The sequence below is a fragment of the Talpa europaea genome, assembly GCF_964194135.1.
Source record: "Talpa europaea genome assembly, chromosome: 9".
Lineage (NCBI taxonomy): Eukaryota > Metazoa > Chordata > Mammalia > Eulipotyphla > Talpidae > Talpa > Talpa europaea.
In genome coordinates this window covers 109,430,971-109,454,227 of record NC_140076.1, presented here as the reverse complement: position 1 = coordinate 109,454,227, position 23,257 = coordinate 109,430,971, and the positions used below count along the sequence as shown (strand labels likewise).

The 23,257-nt window shown below is 44.1% G+C and overlaps 2 protein-coding genes across 4 annotated transcripts; one reads left to right on the top strand and one right to left on the bottom strand.

Moving 5' to 3' along the window:
* Positions 1-654: 654 nt before the first annotated feature.
* DCLRE1B (DNA cross-link repair 1B) lies at positions 655-5,428 on the bottom strand (the record flags this gene model as incomplete). Its single annotated transcript, XM_084243101.1, has 4 exons — positions 655-1,703; positions 3,946-4,128; positions 4,470-4,635; positions 5,240-5,428. The coding sequence occupies 4 exons, from the start codon at positions 5,426-5,428 to the stop codon at positions 655-657; spliced, it is 1,587 nt and encodes a 528-aa protein (XP_084099227.1).
* Positions 5,429-6,256: 828 nt separating this feature from the next.
* On the top strand, positions 6,257-14,930 carry AP4B1 (adaptor related protein complex 4 subunit beta 1; the record flags this gene model as incomplete). Of its 3 annotated transcripts, XM_084242669.1 has the most annotated exons (10): positions 6,257-6,369; positions 7,786-8,010; positions 8,479-8,609; positions 8,947-9,094; positions 9,928-10,424; positions 11,814-11,897; positions 12,611-12,714; positions 13,500-13,707; positions 13,958-14,239; positions 14,503-14,930. In XM_084242669.1, 10 exons carry the CDS (start codon positions 6,257-6,259, stop codon positions 14,928-14,930), a joined length of 2,220 nt encoding a protein of 739 aa, XP_084098795.1. The 3 variants fall into 3 exon arrangements, with proteins under 3 accessions (XP_084098795.1, XP_084098796.1, XP_084098797.1); XM_084242670.1 differs by lacking the exon at positions 11,814-11,897; XM_084242671.1 differs by lacking the exons at positions 7,786-8,010; positions 8,479-8,609; positions 8,947-9,094.
* Positions 14,931-23,257: the final 8,327 nt, after the last annotated feature.

The window sequence follows — 23,257 nt, the reverse complement described above, 5'->3', positions numbered from 1 at the left end:
GGTGAGGGGTGCCCAACCCCCTAGCTGGCTCGGTTCCAGATAGGTCCCCAGTGGCACTGCTGCAAACTCTCATGGAGGCAGAGGTGGAATTTTTCTTCACTGTTCCAAGGTTCTTCATCGCTTCCTGTTCCCTCCCAGAGGCAGAGACAGGAAGTTACTTGGATGGGGTCACAGCAAGTCAATGACATTCAGGATTGAAACGTGCTGCCTGGATCACCACTTTATCCTCAAGCGCCACAACTGCTAACTTAAAAAAAAAACAGAACCACGTAGGGATTTTTTATCTAGGAAGGGGGAGAAGAGGACACAGAGAATGGCACATGACACACCAAGTAACAATGGAGGGAATGACCTGGCCCTTCTGGATTCAGGCTCATTATCTTCTACACCCCCATTTTCAAAAAAGTTGGCGAACACTGAGCTGAAGTTTTAAGTTACTGCAGGACTTAGCAGAACCTTCAAGGTGCTCATGTCTACTGTGAAAAATGTTTTGGGATCCCCATGAACATACATTGGGAAACGCTGCTCTGGGGCGATTCCATAAGGACCTTGTGAGGACAGAATAGAGGGCCCAAAACACACTCTCCCTACCAGCCATTCTCTTCAAATCTGCGATGTTGGATCAAATGAGGTTGTCATTCTACACTTTCCTGTCTACTCTGGCCAAAGTTTATGGTATTTTTCCACTTGCTGATCAAAGCCCCTGGAAGAGAACCCTGCCTGGAAAAAGTTCACAGGTGTCAGAAGGTATTTTAGTGCCAGGCCCTTGAACTCAGGAGCGAGAAGAGGGGCAGCCTGGCTGCTGTGAGACAGGGTAGAATCCTGGCCCAGCCAAGTGTGCTGGGTCCCTGTGGCTGTGAAGCCAGCGTTGTCTCCCCTGGAGACCAAGTGAGACCCTGCACCAATTTCCTTCCCAGTTTCTGGTGAAATAAATTCCTCATCTGGAGACCTTAAGTGCACTAAAACACCCAAGGGGGCAGTCAGGCTAGGCCCCATCTTCCGGGACTCAGAGAAAGGAACTGCCTTGCTGCAGAGGTCTGGGAATAACTGTTTCTGGGTCTGCGAAGGACAGCGGGCAGGCAGCTTCCCAAGGCCCCCAGAAAGTCTTGCATTCTTGGCCTTCGTTGAGATGCTGTTAGTTTGAGACTGATCAGCGTCTTCCTCGAGGGGTTCAAACACGACACCCTGGGTTTTCGGCCTCTTTAGCCTCCTTTCTAACAACTTCCAGAGGAAGGTTGGTTTTCTAGTGGAGGAACTCATGTACTGCTGCACAGAGTCTGGAACAGGAGGAAGAGAGAGCCTGGGGCTCAGGCTGTCCTGAAAGTAGTCCCAGCAGGCTTGCCGACGGACAATGGGCACCACCCGGCAAGGCTTCAGCGCTGCAACAAAGGCACGGAGCTCAGAGTAGGAGGAGTGGTCAGAGTAAGGGATTATGTGGATATCAGGGTGAGAGTAGTGGATTTTCCGGCTTGTGGGGAGGATGGCAATGGTGGGATGGCTGTGATTCCACCGCAGCATGGCGGAATGGCGGATCTCCATGTGGTTCACGGCATGGATGCGGCCAGCCTTCTCCTCCACCGTGAACACATCTGCCAGGCCCAGCAGCTGGACCAACTCCAGCCGCTGAGGACTCAATACCACCCAGGTCCGACACTCCAGGGCCAGCTGCTCCAGCAATGACTCTTTCCCCAGGCTATAAAGTCCTGAAAAATGTTAAAGGGATTGAGGAAAGGAAGAGAATGAAGCTACTATGAAATTCCAGTAAATGAACTGAACATTTAACAAAAATACACAAAATTAATGTTGGGGAGTATCAGGGAGATGGCTTTTGAGCTATATGGAGAATGGGGAGAGAGGTAAACAGAATTCACTCATTTCAACAGAGGAAGGCATTGACCAGTGGCTAGGCACCGCGAGAACAAGTCTCAGCTCTCCAAGGGTATAATCTCCACAGAGACCTAGAAACCATGTAGTTAAGGGCAGTGGAGGTGATAGGTCCAGAAAAGTATCTACCATATGGGGTCATGGGGTTTCCTGAAAATGACATTTGAGCTACATCTTCAAGGGTGGGTCTGAGTTAACCTAAGTCTTCAAGGATGGAGGTCACAGTAGAGAACTTTCAAGAGGGGTCAGTTTGGTGTTACTAAAGCAAAAAGAAGGGACTGGTAAGAGATGACACTAGAAAAGGACCATATAATAGAGGGCCTCATATAAACTGCTAAGGAGGCTGGACTTCATGCTGCAAGTGAAGGGGAGCTAGTAAGGAGCCTGAAATGGGGACATGGCTAATTCTAATCATAGACATAATATAACCAGAACAGTTATGTTAACAGTGCTGTTATAGTAACACTAAGCAGTATTCTCCAACAGCCGGGTGACAAGGCGTTGTAAGCAAAAATATTAGTTAAAAGGCCTAAATAGAACTTACACAGGAAAAAAACAGAGCCTGAATTTGAATAACGGTGGTGGTGACAGATGTGGGAGAAGTTGTTTAATAGTCATTCTCAGATCTTTTCTGAAGGTGTATTTCAAGTTCTTACGCAGATTATGAACTTCATCAAAGAATTTATATTTCTTTTATATTCCCCTTATTCTTCACCTAGCTCAAAAATAGCTGATTTTTTTCTCTCTCCCTATCCTGGCCCCCTCCTTCCCTTAAAACCTCTTTTAGGTCCTTTTCTGCTAAACTGTACACTCTTATATTTTACTCATCCTTCTATCCCCAGGGCCTATCAAAAGAGTACTTGGCACATAGTAAGGGCTTATATATTTGCCAAATTAATAAAGCCCCGCCACAGCACCCTCTAGGCAGCTGGGAAACTGCCTAAAAACTCTGGGAAAATTCCAATATTTAGGATGAGAGGTCTTCACAAGCAGTGAAGCAACCAGAGAGTAATGGGCATTCCTTGATCAATTTGGTGGTCTCTCTTTCAGAGGGATTTCAGAGTTTGGCCATAATCTTTTAAATATTCATTACGGTGGCAAAACTTTTTCCTTTTGGGGACTTATAATTTTGGGAAAAATCAAAAGGTGATTAGAACTAAATCTGTTATATTTTTAAAAACAAAAATTGCTTCTCAGAAATGATCTCAAAAGACAATTCCAAAGGAGTCCTCTTGTCCTGTACTATTGTGGAACTGCTAAAATAAGTACTCAGCTGGGTTTTCAATGTATCTAATTTTAGGCAGTACTCTCATTTGAATATCTAAATCCAGATAAATTTCATTCGCTCATATAGCAAATATTTACTGAATACCTCTATCTGGCATTAATTTAAGCATTTGGGACATAGTCATAAGTAACAAACAGTTCAGCCATCGTGGAACTTACACTCGAGCAGGGACAGACAAATAGTAAAAACTGAATATGGTAATGAACCTAAATTATGGTAAACACCGCAAGGTGATGAGTGCAACACTGTCCCTTTCCGACTTAAAATCCTTCAATAGTTCTTTGTTCTAAGAGCAATGTTGGTGTTTAGGTTCAAGTTTAAAATGGCTAACAAGTACTTTAGCCCCTCCTGCCTCTCCTACCTCCTCACCCTTGTGTGCGGGTCACACTGGCTGCAGCTTCTCTGTTCCACAAACACACGACTTCTTCCCACCTCCACCCATGAGCTCAAGGAGTTTGTGGTCCAGGTGAGTGGAGGGCAGGGGAAGTGGCGGGTAGACAATAAACAATAAGCAATAGCACATTAAGACATGACAGGTAATGGGCACTATGGGAAAGTGAAAAAGTTCCGTTAGTGTAGGGATCAGGAGCTGGGAGTGTGAGAGGAGGGCTGCTGGGCAGGCTGTAATTTTAAATAAATTGGTCAGGGCAGCTTTCATGGAGAAGGGGAGTTCTGTGCAAAGTCTTGAAAGTGTGAACCTCTCCCCCACTACCCCCCAAAGAACCTAGATTTAGTAGCTCTGAGTGAGAGAAAAAGGAATGGACACCACTCACCGATCTTTATGTTATGTTGTGGGTGCTTTTGAATGAGCTCAATGATCTGGCGGGCAGCTTCTTGTTGGGAGGGAAGAACCAGGGCTGGGTTGCAATTGGTGTTGTCCAGGTATAATGTATGGATCTGTTTCCCCACTCTCAGAGCTGGTTCCTTTAGCATGGACGGTGTATATCGAAAATCACCTGAAGAATACAGGGGTGGGGGCGGAGACAATAAAACAGAAGACTGACCTCATCTACCTCCAACAAATGGGCAGGTATTTGTTGACCTGTGGAGAAAGTGTCATGGAGTGTGGCGCTGAACTAATGTAGTATATAGCTCCTATGTGGAAATGTTCCCATCCTGCTCCTGGCTTTTTTGATTATTTTTCACAAGGTTTGAACCCAAAAGAGTGGGACATCAGATATAAAAAAAGGGGTCACTGTGTTCATAAGGTAGGAGAAGTCCAGAAAGTCTGTTATGAGCTAAGGCTGCTCATGAAAATTAGGCTGGGAAGGTGAGCAGGACCCCTCAGGAGGCCAACCTGTGTAGAGGATGTTTCCAAAGTATCCTTCAAAGAGAAACATGACAGATCCAGGGCAGTGATTGGCATCTAGGAGGGTCACGGTCATGGTCTCTCGCCCAATTTCATCTAGAGGCAGAACATGGCTCTCACCAACCTCCAGGGCTCGGATCCACTGCTTAGATACCTGAGGAAACAGTTTGGTCGTCACAACAAAGACAGAACTCCTCCCTGATTACTCTGTAGATCATAACTATCCCTTTCCCCAGCCAGGGAAAGCTGGTCAAACAACCCCGTTTCTCCTCCCATGCCCCACCCCTGTGTACAATTTTCAATTAGAATCCGGGAAACGGTCTAGTTAGCGATTCTTAAACTTCTGTAGAAATAATAACCCCTTGGGGTAACTGGTAAAAAAAAACTCCAGCACTTGCCCCAGATGTATCTACGAATCAAGGGGCGGCCGCTGGACAACCCATACATTTACCCGGCACAATAAGGTGGATTCTTGTGAGGAGCTAAGTTTGGGCAGCACCGGTTTAGCTTGTGTGAAAAGCAGGAACAGTTTCTTGGCGGGACTCAAAGATCTCCCCAATTTATAGCTACAACCTCCCAAGAAAGCCAGTTGGAAGTCACGCTCCTATTGCGGACTAAAGATGCATTTCTGGATGCAAACAACTCCTACTTTTGTCAAAATTAGTCCTGACTAATGACTAGGCAGTGACTCCAGAGCTGTGTGCCAGATCGGGGTCCCCAGCAGATGCCTGCACAGGGACCCACGGCGGCCCCCCTACCTGCAGGTGGCGGTGCAAGAGGTAGGCGGTGACGGGGGAGCAGTAGAGGGGCCGGGACCAGGTGCTCGTGAGCCCCACGGTGTGGTCCGAGTGCATGTGGGACAAGAAGAAGAGCCGCGCCGACGCGGCCCGGCGCAGGCTCCAGAAGTCCACCGCGATGGGCGTGTGGGGGATCAGGAGCCCGTTCATGGCGGCGGGGCTGGGGGCCCCGGGTGGGCTCTTCACGGGGCCGGGACCCCGCGCGGGACTCCCGGGACAGCGCGCCAAGAAGGCCACGCTGGGGCCAGCCCCGGGCCGGAGCCGCTCAGGAAAGCCAGCCCATTGGGGGTCCGAGGGCGGTGGAAGAAAGGAGGTGCCGCCGGGGCGCGGGTGGAGGCGCGAATCGCCCGCGACCCAGGGCGCGCCCCGCTCCCACGCGCGGGAACCGCGCCGGGCGCGCCGCTCAAAGCGCGCGCCGCGGGGCGGGGACAGGCCGAAGCAGCCGATGGCCGAGCGCCCGCCGCCCTCCGCCAGAGGGAGCCGCACGGCAGCGCTGGGAGGTGAGAGGTTGGGGGAAGGGCACTGAGGTCGGGGCCGGGCGCGCTCGGCGCTCCCCGGGAGACTGTGAGTGGCAGCTGCTCGGGGCGGGCGCGCGGGAGGGGGCGGGACTTCCTGCCTGTCATGCCCGCGACCGCATGGAGGCGCCAGAAAGGCCGGCGCTGGAGGAGGAGGGGTCTGCGGACCCGGCGGCCCGGCCGGAGACCGCGCCCGGGGCCTAGAGGTAGCCGCAGCGGGGTGGAGCGAAGCGGCCTGCGCGTCTCGCGGAGGCGCCGAGCCGTCGAGGGTGGGCCTGGCCGGGGAGCAGAGAGCGTTTGCGTTTGTGTACTAGGGCCTGGGGCCGCCTGGGAAAGCCGAGGCTGGGCGCGAGTCCCCGACTCCGCGCTGACTGACATTTGCTTTACCCAGGTTCCCACGTCGGGGCGAGGAGCCCACGGGTGACCCCGGGCTGTGGGCACGGCCCCGTGGCCGGGGGCGAAGATGCCGTACCTGGGCTCCGAGGACGTGGTGAAGGAGCTCAAGAAGGCTCTGTGCAACCCTCACGTCCAGGCCGACAGGCTGCGCTACCGGAATGTCATCCAGCGAGTGATTAGGTATCTCCCAGCGCTGCTGACCGCCACCCCCGCCCTGCCCTCCTCCCTCTGCCGCTGCCCAGGAGTAAATGAACTTTCACACTTGGCAGTTTATGTTTTGGTCTTTCTGTTTCTCTGCAGGGCCGCCTCAGTCTCCCTGTGAGACTTATATTCAGCCGGGTGGTTGCGTCCATGTCTTGAACTGCCGAGTCCAGGATCTGTGATAGATATTTAGCACAGAACTCCCTGTTTTGATCTGCAGGCCCACATATCCTCTTGCCTGCTTGGCGTTTCCACCTGAATGTTTCTTCAAAGACATGCAAATAGCAGCTACATCCTCCCCCTTTTCCAAACCTGCTCTCCCACTTACATTTGTGTTGATGAATGTCAGCACCCAGCTGACCATGCTTGGGTGTCAACCTTGAAGACACCTGAGCATCACTCCTCTAGTCAGATGATAGGGATTCTTAATTTTAAATATCCATTTAAAAAAAAGTTTTTAATTGGGATGGATGGCTGCTGTTCTGCTTTCATCATCAAAGCAATAGCAGTAGCTTACTAGTAGGTCACCTTGCCTCCTTTTTTCCCCACCAGACTTTTTTCAGTAAGTGAATTTGAACATCCAACTCTTGGCTACAGCTGTGGGCCACAAATTTAGTATGTGCAAATTTCCCTAGGGTGCATTTTTTATGTAATTTTTTTTTTTTATCAACCTGATAATTCTGATTTCAGTAGGCTGGGGCGGGACTCAGGAATCTGCATCACAAAACACCGTCCCATCTGATTGCTCTAGGAAGTCAGTGTTTGAGAAACAGTGATCCATCAAGTCCAAACTTCTTATCATGGCACCCAAGGAACACCCCACTAACCCAACTACCTGCAGACAGTAAAGAGAATGTGCCATCTGTACTCGTGTCTACATACCTGATACCATGTACTTGTCTGCCAGACCTCCCTAGTGAGCTCCTGCTCATTCAGCTAAAGTATTCTTCTTCTGTCAAAACATTTTCTGATTCCCTGGCAGTGTTAGACCTCTGGGTTCCCACTTCACCTTGCCCATTACTTCTTCATAATACTTATCTGTTGTGCTATAATTAGTGGCATTCATTTCTGGGCTTCTTAGTAGACTTTGAATTCTAGAGATCTGAGGCCATGCTTCCTTCAAGATTATGTCCCCAGAACATTTTCCTGGAATATAAAAGCTGAATTTCACTGGAATTTACTAGGGATTCAATAGTGTTTATTGATTTAATAGAACAATGTTTATTGCAGGCCCACGGTGTGAAGTATTGTGTTAAATATAATAGACAAGATCAGTCTGCTTGCTTCTCCCCAAGAGATCACAATCTAGTTGGATAACGAGGAAGTATTTAAGTTTGACTTCTTGTGGATTGAAGATATGTATTTTATTCTTCCCTCTCTGCTTATTGATTTCAGGCACATGACTCAGGGCTTGGACATGTCTGGTGTTTTCATGGAAATGGTGAAGGCCAGTGCCACTGTAGATATTGTTCAGAAGAAGTTGGTATATCTGTACATGTGCACATATGCCCCCCTTAAACCAGACCTGGCTCTCCTAGCCATCAACACACTGTGCAAAGATTGTTCAGACCCCAACCCGATGGTGCGAGGGCTGGCGCTGCGGAGCATGTGTAGCCTCAGGTGAGCCCCCTCTTGTCTGTTTCTCAGTGGCTGATGAGTTCAGGAGATCGAGGAGGAAACTTTTTAATGATGGCAATTTATTTGAGCTTCTTAATAATGGGGAAAACACCGTTGTAACCTGAACTCAGGTTTTTAGCCATTACTTTGGCTTAAAAAAAATTACATGGTTTCATTAAAGGCGTCTTGCAATCTTATTCCATGAAATAATTCTTGGTTTTGTTTAAAGATTTCTAGATAATTTTTACATATATATTTTACATACACACACACACACACAGTTGGGCAGCGTTATTCCAAATGAAACATCAACTAGGGCTTTTAAAGTTTGGCAGCTGCTTTCTCCAGTTCTGCATGAGATGAGGGATGCACATTCAGACATCTACTAAACCCTCCGTTAAATGCATAGGTGCAGAAGTTTGTCAAAACTAGTATTTCAGGATCTGACTGACTCCAGGATATGTTTCCTAGGATGCCGGGTGTGCAGGAGTATATCCAACAACCTATTCTCAATGGTCTTCGGGATAAGGCTTCCTACGTCAGGCGAGTAGCTGTCCTTGGTTGTGCCAAGATGCATAATCTTCATGAAGATTCTGAAGTGGGTAAGTTTCAGTGTAATCCATCATAATCAATAGTTACTAGTGACTCCACTATGTGTATGATTTTACAAAAAATTTTGTAGCTTTGACAGACAGTGATAATGTGGTCCTACTTCTTTATACTTCTCTTTAAGTAGAAGTAGGATGAGGAGCTTGGTGTTTGGGACCCAGGTGAGATCCTTTGCGTTAGCTACTTAGAGCAGTCTGAAGGTAATATTTTTTGCCTTGTGCTGTTATTGTTTTTGTCAACTTTGTCCTCCTAAAGCTGTGACTGTAGTTCCAGTTCTGTGACTGTGAAATGCTTTTCTTCTTTATCTGAGATCTTTGTTCTCTGTTCTAGATGGTGCCCTGGTAAATGAATTATATAGTTTGCTGCGTGACCAGGATCCAATTGTGGTTGTGAACTGCCTGAGGTCTCTAGAGGAAATTCTGAAGCAGGAAGGAGGTGTTGTCATCAATAAGCCCATCGCCCACCACCTGTTAAATCGGTCTGGATGCCCAGTACTCTTTATTATGATGAGATCTGCGTCGTAGTGGGATCTTGTTGCTGTGTTGAATTAAGGAGACATCTTGAACAACTTCTGTAGAGTAGAAAAAGAAAGTTAACTTTAACTATTAACTTTCTCATAGTTCACTGAGAGGATTTCTTTTGCTTGCCTTAATTTCTTACGGTAAAATAGAGAGATGGTAGAAATACCTTGTGCGAACAGGTTCTGTCATCTTCTACAGTCATTATGTCCCCCGAACGAAGCCATTTATGCTGTTCCAATGTAGAGAATCTGAACCTGGGGTATACTGACCATGTCTTTGACCTTAGATGAGTGTACTTTTCTTTTTTTTTAAAAGATTGATTTATTTATGCATACAAGAACTGAGGTACAGGCCAGAGGTGTGGGAGGTGAGTGGATTTACCAGAGACAGAATGGGGAGCAGAACAGGCAGATCTACAGATACACACTGCTGAGGGGAGCAGTGGGCAAGACAGGAGATGTCTGCTGCACCATGTGGATTGCTCCCTGGCCGGCCAGGGATTGAACACGTGTGGCAGAGGCTGTGGATAGCTTCACAGTGCTGTGCTTAACCCGTTGTGCCACCAGGGAGGCCCAGATGAGTATACTTTTCTATTATAAACTGGTCATGGAATTTATAGTCTGTTTTGTGTCTAAATTCTATGTTAAAAGAATGATTCGATTATGGTACAGCTTATTTTCATTAATTCCCCCTTTGGTTTGATGAATAGATGTCTGTGAACATGGCAATAGCATGGAGATGGCCCTTATTTTTGTTGCTAAAATAGCACTTTATTTCCTTTTTTGGCTAGAATGTCAAAATTGGACCAATGGGGCCAGGCTGAAGTCTTGAACTTTCTGCTCCGCTACCAACCCCGCAGCGACGAGGAACTATTTGACATTCTCAACCTGTTGGACAGCTTCCTCAAGAGCAGTAGCCCAGGTGTGGTGATGGGGGCCACCAAACTCTTTCTGATCTTGGCAAAAAAATTCCCCCACGTACAAACTGACGTGCTAGTGCGAGTCAAGGGGGCTTTGCTGGCAGCCTGCTCTTCAGAGAGCCGTGAGCTCTGCTTTGCTGCCCTCTGTCACGTGCGGCAGATCTTGCATAGTTTGCCAGGTCACTTTAGCAGCCACTACAAAAAATTTTTTTGCTCCTACTCGGAGCCCCACTACATCAAGCTACAGAAGGTGGAAGTGCTCTGTGAGCTGGTGAATGATGAGAACGTGCAGCAGGTGCTGGAAGAGCTTCGAGGCTACTGCACTGACGTTTCTGCTGACTTTGCACAGGCGGCCATCTTTGCCATAGGTAGGTGTCTGTGGCCTTCGTGTTGAGAGCCTGGACCAACCTGCTAGAAAGCTGTATAACCAGAAAGAGGAAAAGGGAATGAGACAAAGTACCATGGACTAAAGAACCGGATCAATGACTAGAACAAGGCAGGGAGGGATTTTTTTTAAATTTTTTAAATATATGCTGCCATACATTCCAGGATAGAGAATACAGGTAATTCAAACTATAGTACTTAAAATTCACACTGCATTTTGTTGCCTCCTATCTAAAATGCTTTCCTGCATATCATCTTAACATAGTATTGTAAGGCAGTCAGGAAAAATGAGCAGGTGTTATGAATTTCATTTTAAAGATAAGAAACTCAGGCATAAAAAGGCTATTAAATTATGAAAAGGTTATGTAATTCCCAAACCCAGCTTTCCTAATTCAAAGTCCTGTGCAAACTCACCATTCATGTGTTGATCTCCTATGGACCATGTGTTATGTTGAGTACACACCATAGATTAAGTCCTAAGTCTTGCAGACTTTTTCATACTACCCTGTCCGGGATTTATTTTTTTTTTAAATATATTTTATTTTACATAATTCTCACATAATTTTTCATTTTTGCACAATGTATGCATTTTCATTTTGGGTATATTCCCCATACAATTCCTGTCTGGGATTTAAAAGTGTAGAGTGATACAAAAGGAAAGCGACGAGGGAGCTGAGTTTTGGAGGACTTCACATGAAAGAGAAGGAGCCTTCACATTCAGAGGAAAGCATGGTCATTATTAGGGTAAAAAAGAGGGAACAAAGAGGACAGTAGAAACCACAGTTGGGAGACTGTGTCACGTTCTTCCCAACAGGAATATTCCCATATCTACAGTAAACAGTGCCTCCTGTCCAGTTGCCACAAAAATACCTTTGTTACTAACATTTTTCAGCCCTTTTCAACGGGAAATTCTTTTTCCATCCTTTCTGGTGGTCAATTGGAAAAAAGGTGGATTCATTTTTATCAAAGTACCCTTATAGCAACTTAAAATCTTGTTTCATCAAGCAAGGGTTACTTTTTTTAACTTTTTTTTTTTTTGTGTGTGTAGAAGGACTGGGGTGTAGACAAGAGGTACAGGGTGGTGAGACAGAGTGGGGAACACTACATGCAGATCTACTGAAATACACTGCTGAGGGGAGCAGTGGGTGAGACTGGAGAGGTCTGCTGCATCATGTGGGTTAGCTCCCTGGCCAGGGATGGAACTCAAGCTGTAGTGGTGATAGCACTGAGGCTTAACCCCTAGGCCACTAGGGAGGCTCAAGGGTTACTTTTTAAGGTATCTTTGGTCTTCTTTGTCTTTGGTGTGAAATTGCTGTAGAATGAGGTGCTCTTATCTGACCTAATGCTTTCTTCTGCCTTTCCTTCCTCCGTAGGTGGTATTGCCAGGACCTACACAGAGCAGTGTGTGCAGATTCTCACAGAGTTGCTAGGGCTTCGGCAAGAGCACATTACCACAGGTAATGGCTTACCTTACTGGGATTTTTATTTTTTAGGTCAACTGTCTAGGCCTTGCTCCAAAAATATTTGTTAGTGACTAACATGGAGGTTTAGACTTTCCTTTGCATCATCCTCTGTTATCATCAGAGAAGCAGAGGCTCTACAGATCTAACAGAGAACCTTCAGGTTGCTGTGGATCTATAAAACTATTATAGATAATAAAGGATGCTGGGATGACCCTGTTTGAGCCCCCTTTTTGCTTTATGACAACTTATTGTAAATGGTGGTTTCTAGGGCTGGGCCTCGTGTAAGACAAGCACAGTGCCTAAGAGACAAAGATTAAAAGAAACACTCAGGTTTGTGTAAGTGTGAACCCTGCTTGTTTTAAATTTTATTCCCCGGCACTTTGCTTCTCTCACCATATTACCAGCCTGGTGGCTCCAATTATACTGTTTTCAGAGTATTATTCAATACTACCCTACATTTGCATACAGCTTTACATTTTACCAAGTACTTTTACATACTTTAGCTCATTTATCCTCATATAATCTGGTAAGAGCAACAATCATTTAAGAAATGATTGCCCAAGTGAGACATTTCTCAGGTAATCACACCACCCCTAATACCTATTTGACCCAAATTCACCCAGCAATCTAGTGTGAATATACCTTATTAAGATTCCTTCCGCAGTAGGCTCTAACCCTGTGCTCTTGTGTCCTGAGCTGTGTTGCAGTGGTGGTGCAAACTTTCCGAGACCTGGTTTGGTTGTGTCCTCAGTGTACAGAAGCTGTGTGTCAAGCCCTGCCTGGCTGTGAGGAGAACATTGAAGACAGTGAGGTTGACTGTCATTCTCTTTACTCCAGGCTAAGGGGGATTGCTTGGGGCCCTCCCCTCTGAGCTAGATTTAATTATTCTTTCTACCCAGTATGTGAAGTGGAAATTCTTAGAATTAATTACCACCTCATTTTCTTTTTTGGGTCTCAATGGGATATACATTATAAAATTTATGTCTCTATATATGGGATTTAGCTACAGTTTGATTATAGATGCTTTGATATTTCTGTTCTCTTGAACAGTTTTGAACCAGATAGTTAGACCATGGGATTTTTTTTGGGGGGGTGCTGGATCAAAGACAGAAACATTTGTGGAATTTTTATAAATATTTGGGGTGCACCCCAGGTCTCTGTCTTAAATGATCAAGAGTGGTTTGACCTAGGCACAGTCATTTTTGTTGTTCTTCTTTTAGGCACAAGTGCTTTCAAGGGGCTTCACAGATGACTGTGCTCTGCACTGTAGGTTTATCACTGCCGTCACGAAGTAATTTGGAGAAATTTTTCAGTAACTTCCACTGAAACATGAAACCCCAATTGGGGGCAGAAGCCCCAAAGCTGAAGAAGCCTTCTTGCTTCATCAGCATAAGCTATGAAAGTCTTGAGTCTCCTTTTGTATGGAAGAATTTCCTTCCTATTCCTTGTGGAGAGTATAGCAGGGGAAATGGATGTAAATGAGAGATGAGACCTTCTCTGCTGATACCAGGCGGAAAGCAAAACTGCAACTGTCTGTTATCCGCTGTTTTGACCAGCCAAATGGTGAGCACCTGTTCTCATTCCTTGATTCCCTAGGGAAAACAGGCGCTTATTTGGCTACTGGGTGTCCACGGGGAAAGAATTCCCAATGCTCCTTATGTGTTGGAAGACTTTGTAGAGAACGTGAAGTCGGAGACTTTTCCGGCTGTCAAGATGGAGCTCCTCACTGCGCTGTTGCGCCTGTTCCTCTCCCGGCCTGCCGAGTGCCAGGACACTCTGGGGCGGCTGCTGTATTACTGCATAGGTAGGTTCTTTAGAAGGACATAGTTCTTAAAAAAAAAAAAGAAGAAGAAGGACATAGTTCTTGCCACGATCAGTAGTGAAACTTAACATCGTTTTCATTGTCTGGCCGGTCCTATCTGGGATCCAGGAAGAAAATGTTAATATTTTCTTGGGTTTCCTCCCTCTGTCATTCCTCTCTCCCCATTTTGGTTGGCATGGGAGTAGGAGGTTTGGTTATGTTTTTATTAACTCAGTCTGTTGTTTTACCTTAGAGGAAGAAAAAGATATGGCTGTACGGGACAGAGGTCTCTTCTATTATCGCCTCCTCTTAGCTGGCGTTGATGAAGTTAAGCGAGTCCTGTGTAGCCCTAAATCTGACCCTTCTCTTGGACTTTTGGAGGACCAGGCGGAAAGGCCTGTGAATAACTGGGCTTCAGACTTCAACACTCTGGTGCCAGTGTATGGCAAAGCCCGCTGGGCAACCATCTCTAAATGCCCGGGGGCAGAGCGCTGTGGCCCAGAGCTTCTCAACACTGCATCCTTTGCCATGTCAGGTAAAAATAGTTCTTTATACTTTGTCATGAAAAATATTCATTTTTTGCAATGCCTGTTAGAAAGTAAAGCACCCTAGCTAAATCTTACGCTGTTGCCTTAATTCAAACCCACTGTGAGCAAGAAAGAAGGTCATCAAAGGCTATTTATGCCATGGATCCAATGATAAAAGTCACATTATGCACTTTGGAAATCTATATTAAAAAATCTATATAATCATTGAAGATTAAGGACATCTCTTACACAAGTTTTCTAATTCTTTCAGGACCCCTGATCCCAGAAGAGAACAAGGAGAAAGTACAAGAACTCCCTGATTCTGCAGCCCTCATGCTAGTCCCGGACCGCCAGCTTACTGCAGAACATTTTGAGAAAACTTGGCTTAGCCTCGAAGTCGCTCACCAGCAGGTGTTCCCGTGGCAGGGAGCAGTCCACCGCGACACCCTCCAGATGGCCCTGCAAGTGGTGAACATCCAGACCATCGCGATGAGCAGGGCTGGGGCGCGGCCATGGAAAGCCTACCTCAGTGCACAGGACGATACCGGTTGTCTGTTCCTCACAGAGCTGCTGTCGGACCCTGAGCGCTTGGAAATGCAGGTCTCCGTGAAACAAAGCGAGGCGAGGCCTGAGACACTCGACAGTTTTATTTCTGTGTTAGAAACTGTGATCGGAACAGTTGGAGACATCAAATCATAACAAGTTCTTGCTGCCTGTCCTGACTGAGAGAGCTGTCAGAGTTGCTTAGTTTTCCTCATTAGGGCTACTTGTAAATCCAGATAAAGGAAAATGGAAAACCTAGGAATCAAGATTCATATGTTTTGTCCAAAGACCATTGTCTTATTCCTCTCATACTGTTTTGGGGAATGACTTCGGTTTTCCAGGTGGTGTTATAAAGGTTAATGTTGGTAAGCGGGTGGGGATGGGGTGAGGATGCGATTTGGTTTCAGTTTCAGGGATTGGTTCATTAAAGATGCCTGATCTGTGTAGAAACTGACAGTCTCCTTTTGTGGGTCATCTCCTCTCCTGGATTACTGCAACGAGTTTCTGTCTGTCTTCATATTTCTAAGCATGTTTTCAAGTCCAGAGTTCACAGTCCCTAGTGAGGCCTCTACCTCACCTCTTCCGCGTTGTGCCTCACCATTCCCCAAAAACACCCTCTGTTCTGGCAAAAGCAAACCTCTTGTAGTTCCCTGAATGCTCCAGGCTTTCTTGCCTCTGTGTTTTTATTTCTTGCCTAGGACATTTCCTCACTCTCCTCTCCTCTTTACTGAAGTAACACCTTGTCTACCTTTCTCTGTTGGGTACAGTATGAGCTCTCTCAGGAAGTTTTCTTCATTAAGGGTCTTGTTCAGGGTGCCAGCCCAGCAAGCGCATGTGTCTAGCAGTGTGATTGTAGGTGTTTCTTGATCGCTCTTCCTCACTTTTTTTTTTTTTATAGAGGCATGTTTATTTATTTGTTTGTTTGTTTGTTTGTTTTGTTTACACATGCACTGGGTACAGCCAGAAGCACGGGAGGGTGAGAGAATTCACCAGAGCCAGAGCGGGGAGCAGAGCAGGCAGAAGGACCAAAGTACACTGCTGAGGGGAGCAGCGGGCGGCAGGAGAGGTATGCGCGCCATGTGGGACCCTCCTCCGGTGGCCGGGGAGCAGCCGGGGATCGAACCGGCGCCGCAGAGGCCGCGGGCAGGTTCGCAACCCAGCGCTCAACCGCTGCGCCACCAGGGAGGCCCCCCGCTCTTCCTCACTTTTAATTTTATTCATGCCTGACCCCATTAATTGAAACAATTTATGGCAAGAACAGGTGTAATAAAATGAAGGTAAAGTATGAATAACTAGAGAATTCAGAACCAGGAAAATGAAATTGTCAGTTAAGACAGCTAGGTTGGGCATGGGGAATCAATCAAATATTCAGGCTCAAAGGTTCTCCATGGTTAATTGAGCCTTGGAGTTAACTCAGTAATGATTTGGCAGTCAGAGTGAAGAGAAGTTGTGAATTATACACTTGGCAATCAGAGAGGAAGAGATTTGAATTCCAATTTCTAAAGAAATTTAATTTCCATAGGGGGCAACTGAGGGCAGTTAGTTATGGTTTCACATGTTTCTTCAGTGACCTTAGTGAGAGCATTTCTTCCAGGATTTAAGACAACATGATCTGAATATCATCCAACTTGATTCAAGGACTTCTACTTCCTAGATACATCAATGGGCTGCAAGATTTTCAAATAATATTTCAACCATCACTTCTCTCAACTAGGCTCAAAATAGAAGTAGATAACAGATGGTATTGAGTTTTCTGGTAAGAGCCTGAGTTTTGTAAGTTGTCCTCACTGGACAATTTCTAAAGATAGTGATTGTCTTTATTCCGTCTCCACAGTACCTGTCATATTGTGATAACTCAAAAAATACTTATTGGGAGTGACTAAGTAATTAAATTTCCATAGTGTTTTGTTATATTGTATCAACTATACAGAAAATAATGGAATTTTATCTTGACTAGGATTTCTCAAAAGTAGTACTATTGATATTTGGGGCCAGATAATTTTTCCCTATGTGTGTGTGTTGTCAGGAGGAGGGGATTGGGGAGATGTTGGAGGTAAGGTGTCCTGTGCACTATAGGATGATATTAGCATCTCTGCCCTATACCCTCTAGATGCCTATAGAACTCTCAGTTGCGACAGCTAAAAATATCTTCAAACATTGCCATTTGTCTTCTGGGGGTGGGGCAATTGCCAAAATCACCCTCAGTTGAGAACAACTGGTCAAGACCATGGATTCCCTGGGAAGTTGAACTTGAGTTCAAGAAAGGAAGAAAAAGAGAGAAGGAGGGAGGGAAAGGAAGGAAGAATTGCTTTCTCTCTGTTTTGATTTGTTCAGTTAAACCATGAGTGTTTACTAAAGTAACTAAAGTATAAAGCTCTGCCAATTTTATGTTACATGGGAACAGGATGTAGGTGGTAGAAAATAATTAATTGACTTTTTTTTTTAATTTAAAGACTATATTTGAAATATTGACCTAAAAAAATTAGTTCTATTTCAGCAATTGAATAAATGTTACTAAAATGATCCCAACTACTGGGAGCTTTTAGAAGATTAAGTTCTATTTGTTTACTTTTCTGTAATGTAAGGGGCATGGCAGAATAGCACTTGCTTTTGAAAAGTGTCAGTTTTAAAATTGAATTAATTTAAAATGACACTTTTTAAAGTATCAATTAAAATTAAATTTTAAATGATATGTATATATAGATAAAGATATAGATATATAGAGAGAGACTTTTAGGAGAGGGAAGTAAACTGTGGCCTTAGCAACTGAAGCAAATAGTGAAAAAAATTCTGGCCTCATTTTTAGTAATAAAGGAGTCCAATATTAGAACTGTAAGAATCTAACTCCTGAGTATGGGCTCAAAGAGGAATAAAGCAGAAAAATTTACATTACACTGCCTGTGGCAGCACACACCCTTTTTCTATAGCCTTACAATATTGATTATTCAAGTTAATGCAAAGGAATCAAGATTAGGTTCAAATATGGTCCATAAGCATATCAGTAGTGAAATGAGGAAGGTGGTTAATTATTGAAAGGAAAGGTGTATTTTTTAAGACAGATTTGACTTTCTGCTTTATGTTTTAAATTTTTATTCTGCCACATACTAATGTCACTTCACTTAGACAAGCTATTTAATACCAGTTGACTGGTTTCTTAAGAACATTTTTTGTTTTTATATATTATTTTAGGAGTATGTTGTAAATGTATTGTTAGAATCTTAAATTGTCAATGGTGAGCTCTTGTGTAAAAGGAGGTTGGCCTAGAATTATCTCAGTGTGAACTTCTGATGTCAGAGATCTGAAACCTTAGTAGTAATTGAAGTTTCAGCCCCAGTCATAGATATTGACAAGTGAAAATAGCCCTTTTCAGCTGTTCCTAGTCCAAAAATCAATTTATGATAACTTGCTTCTATGGAATGGAATAGAAAACAGTATTGGTTCTGATCCTTCTGGGGTTCTTCTTTAATTGTTTTTGCCTTTTGTTTTTTACTCATTATTTTGCAAGATAAAAATTCCATTCGGAACAACTGACTTACAGTTTATGCTTGAATCTCTTTTTAGTTCACCAAGTCAGAATTTCCTAGAAGGGCTAATAGGTTTCGAGTGGTATTGAGATCCAGACCCCAAAACTAGATGTAACTACATTAAGAAGACAGATACTATTGGTAAGAGTAAGAGTTTAATCCTAGATCTCTTAGAACAATATGGAATCCAAATCTATTAAGAAAATAGATCTAGACCTTGGTCTAAAAGGAGACATTTAATATTTCTTGCTTGTCAGATACTGCCGGATCATTCCACAACATTATTTTATTTATTGCTCATCATTTCCCTGTGAATTACTTCATATTATCCCCATTTATAATCCCTCAAATGCCCTCCCCAGCTTTTTTATACTCTATTCCTTCAACCTGAAATGGTCTTATTCCTCCTCTTTGCATAATGAATTCCTATTTGTCTTCCAGAGCTCACCTCAGATGTTATTGCTTCAAAAAGTTCTTTCTACCTAACCCCATAGGTTTGTTTCCCTATAATCATACACTATTTCAATAAGCACAAGAAATTATGTGATAGGACACTTAATATCTGGCATTCATGCTGAAGTGTAAGTTCCATGAGGACAGCAACTGTCTATGTCATTTTTCTGTGTACTTGTAGTGCCAAATATAGTCCCTTATGCATAGGTACTCAATGAATAATCACTGTATGGTTGAGGCAAATAAATGCCATAGTCAGGAGTTAAATTCTTCAGTATCTTCAAAATCTTCTTTCTGGGCCTCCCCGGTGGCGCAGCGGTTGAGCGCTGGGTTGCAAAGCTGCCCGCGGCCTCTGCGGCACCGGTTCGATCTCCGGCTGTTCCCCTGCCACTGGAGGAGGGTCCCACATGGCGCGCAGACCTCTCCTGCCGCCCGCTGCTCCCCTCAGCAGTGTACTTCGGTCCTTCTGCCTGCTCTGCTCCCCGCTCTGGCTCTGGTGAATTCTCTCGCCCTCCCGCGCTTCTGACTGTACCCAGTGCATGTATAAACAAACAAACAAACAAACAAATAAATAAAAATACATGCTTCTTTAAAAAAAAAATTCTTCTTTCTTTAAATTACACCATACACTAAACCTAACAGGGTGTATTTTTTTTCTTTTTTAAAGATTATTTGATTTATTTATTTATTTTTAAGATTTATTTATGCAAGCACTGGGTACAGTCAGAAGCGCGGGAGGGCGAGAGAATTCACCAGAGACAGAGCGGAGAGCAGAACAGACAGACTAACGAAATGCACTGCTGAGGGGAGCAGCGGGCGGCAGGAGAGGTCTGTGTGCCGTGTGGGACCCTTACCCGGTGGCCGGGGATTGAATTGGCGCTGCAGAGGCTGTGGGCAGCTTCGCAATCCAGCGGTCAACCCCTGCGCAACCGGGGAGGGCCAGGAAGTATTTCTTAATGGCATTACCCAAGAAGACCTTCCTCAACTCTTTTTCAGTTCTAAATTGGCTATCTAATAATGAAAGTTATTCATTAATCTTAAATACTAACAAGGGTGTGGCTCTGAGAAGGAACTAAAAGTCTTCCATAAGTTCTGTGTGCCTAAGCATTTCACACTATTCTCACCTTTCTGGGCAGCTATTTTTCAGGAAGGGTGAGAACGGCTCTAGGACTGTATGTCCCAGTAGGAAACTTCACCAGAGGGAAACACGTCTACTGAAAACTTCTTGTGTGGAAAAGCAAAACTTGGCAGCAAACATCTAAAATGAATTCCCTAACTTTTGAGGAGCAAACTGAGTGCATCATAAGCTATCTACTCGAGGACATCTTAAACCCCCAGGCCCCGATTGCTAGCCGGAGCTTAAGCTGTGACTGTGAAACTGACTCAGGTAAGGCTTCTGGTCGGAGATGGTGATTGTAGATCATTGAGCAAATCTGAAAATGCTTGCTTATTTCCTTCTGTTTCAAAAGGTAACTCTAAGCTTTCAGGAATATCTGAAATCTTCATGGCTAGGAAAGAGATTCTCAGTGAAAGGAGATTTTCTCTTGGCGTTGACAGAACAGTGAAGATATTCTTGGATGAGAATGAGGCCAAAATTATGTAAAAGTCAAAAGAATGTTCTACAGTGCCCAGTTTCCTGGGATTTGCCATTCCTTCAAGGATTATGACAAAAGCAATATGTGTCTCTTCCATTTTAGGAGGGGCTGGCTTTTTTGACGAGGCCATCATTGCTGGTCGCCTTCGGATGCTGGCTGACGAGTTCAACAAAGAAGTGGAAACTACTGCACAAGCTGTCATCACAGAATTCACGCAGGAAAAGGTCAAGTTTCTACTTATTTCTTTCTATTGTTTGCTGCTTTTTTAAATTTTCCTACTTCAAATACCCTTTTCTCACTTCTCCTATATGACGATGACTAGAAATATTCTGTGGAAGATTTGGGGGCTTCTATTCATAAAAAGAGATACAGCAGGAGTTCCCCCAACTGCTAATTCTTTCAGAGTTCATTAAAATCCAAGTGGTTTCAGAAGGAAAGCTTCTGGAATAAGCTGATCAACCTTCAGATTTTCCCATTTGATTTTCATAATCAGAGCTGGACTTAGAGACACAGAGCACTATTTCTGATAAGGTACTTTATTCATTTTATCTACCTGCTTTAATACTTACTTTGCTGGAAGTGGGATCTTGTTTTTCCCAAGGTCCAGCAATGAAACATAGATAGAAAGGACAGGCTGTTAACAAGTCTGATGCAAAGTACTTACAGGAACTCACAGGCCATATCTAGCTTTTCAACAGAATGCTGATAGTAGTATGTAGTAGTACTGGATTTTGCACTGGAATTAAAAACCATAGACTATGTTCTAGAACATGCTGATTAACATCAAAAATGGCAACTAATGTTATCTCATCACTGTACTAGTTAGTATTCTAAATGCTTCATATTTACTTTCATTTAATTTTTACACCCTCTATGAGGCATTTTAGAAACTATTATCCATAGCTCAATCTCTCCCCATATACACACAACACCATCAAAGCAAACATCTAACAGTTTTGGTCACCATCATACCCTCATAACCTAGAACAGTGCCTGAGACACAACAGGTCCGCAGTATGTTTTTCAGATTTTTTCGGATTTTCGGATTTGCTATGCATGTAAGCAGATAAGAGAACTGGGGAGTATGGAAACAAAGAATTAGGTTACTCTGTAAGTGGTAAAGTGAGGATTTGACTCCAGAGTGATTTCAGAACCACACTAGGCATAACACACAAAACCCTCAGAACATATAGACATAACTATTATGCTTTCTTTCTACTAAATTCAGTTTGGCTGATGTGCCTCCTTCACATTGAGGCAGAACTTGTTATTCCTAATTACTCACACTGAAACTTTCTTAGATAGTTGATAACTGGATCTCCTTTTTTTTTTTTTTTCACAGTATAAGCATACCTCATTTTATTGTTTCACTTTATTGCACAGTTTTTACAAATGGAAGACTTGTGGCAACCTAGCATTTGATAGCTTACAGGTGCCATCTTTTCAAAAGTATCTGGAAAAAATATCTATATACATAGTCACTTCATGTCTCTGTGTCACATTTTGCTAATTTTTTTTTAAATAATAAATTTTATTTTTATATTCCCCCATACAACTGCACATGCCCCATTCTGACCCCAATCCCTCCCCCTCCCGGCCCCCACCCCCCAAAAAGTGTCTCTGGTTCATAGTTTTTTGTTGATTTTGATTTTCACTTTCTTATAGTTATTCATTTTCCTGATCCCTTATTTAAGTTTTCTAGATTCCTGCTATGGATCTCCTTTTTTTAAATTAAAAACACTTTTTTTTGTCACTGTGTGTTTTAAAAAATTGATACTGCTTTATTATTGCCTGGTGGGCTTTGAGGAAGGATGATGATAGGGAGGCCAGGAGGAAATGTGGGGGTGTCTGGAGGTCAGGCCCAAGGGTTCCTCAGATTTACTTCTGTAACAAATGGACTTCATAAAGGAGTCATGGCAAACTATGGCCAGGCTGCCAATAAGATTCAAAAATTCTTGAAAATCCAGCCGCCCATCAGAACTGAGGTCCAGTTTCTTCATCGTGAAGGCAAGGGTCCTGGGATCCTTCTTATTCTTGGTGAATACAGCGAGTTCTGTATTCACAAAGGTTAGACACTGGCTCTGGGAGAGTTTGCAGTTGTTACCATCCTTACCAGCACTCTTCTGGAAAATTGCAGAGACTTGATAGACCACTGAGTCTGGGTAGTGTGTGATATTTTTGCCCTGTTGGAGCACTGCTAGGTTCAGAAGCTGTGAATGGGTTGCTGCACTGGGAACTCTCTGAAACATTATTATTATTTTTTACAAAAGTCTCAAACTCATAGAAAAATTACATGTTTATACAAAGAATTTCCCTCTTGGATCATTTGCGTAGCCAACATAATGAGTTTCATCACCTCCTAATATGTTTATATTTCCTTCAAACAAGGATGTTCTCTTATCATCAAAACCAGGAAATCAGCAGTGATGAAGTATCACCTCATTTTCAGATCCATTCAAGTTTTTCCAGTTGTCCCAATAATACCATTTATCACTGAAAGATAAATGAAAGATAGCTGAAAGATTTAGGCCAGAATCAGATAATGCATTTAGTTGTCCTATCTCTCTCTCTCTCTCTTTTAAAATATTTATTTATTTATGCATACAAGATTTATTTATTTATGCATACAAGAACTGGGGTACAAGCCAGAGGTGTGGAGGGAGTGAGAGGATTCACCAGAGACAGAGTGGGGAGCAGAACAGGCAGACTGACTGGAATACACTGCTGAGGGGAGCAGAAGACAAGTCAGGAGAGGTCTGCTGCGCCATGTGAGTTGCTCCCTGGCTGTCTGGTGATCGAACTTGTGCTACAGAGACTGTGAATAGCTTTATAGTGCTGTGCTTAACCCCTTGTGCCACCAGGGAGGCCCCAGTTGTCATCTCTTTAGTCTCTTTCAACCTGGAATGATTCC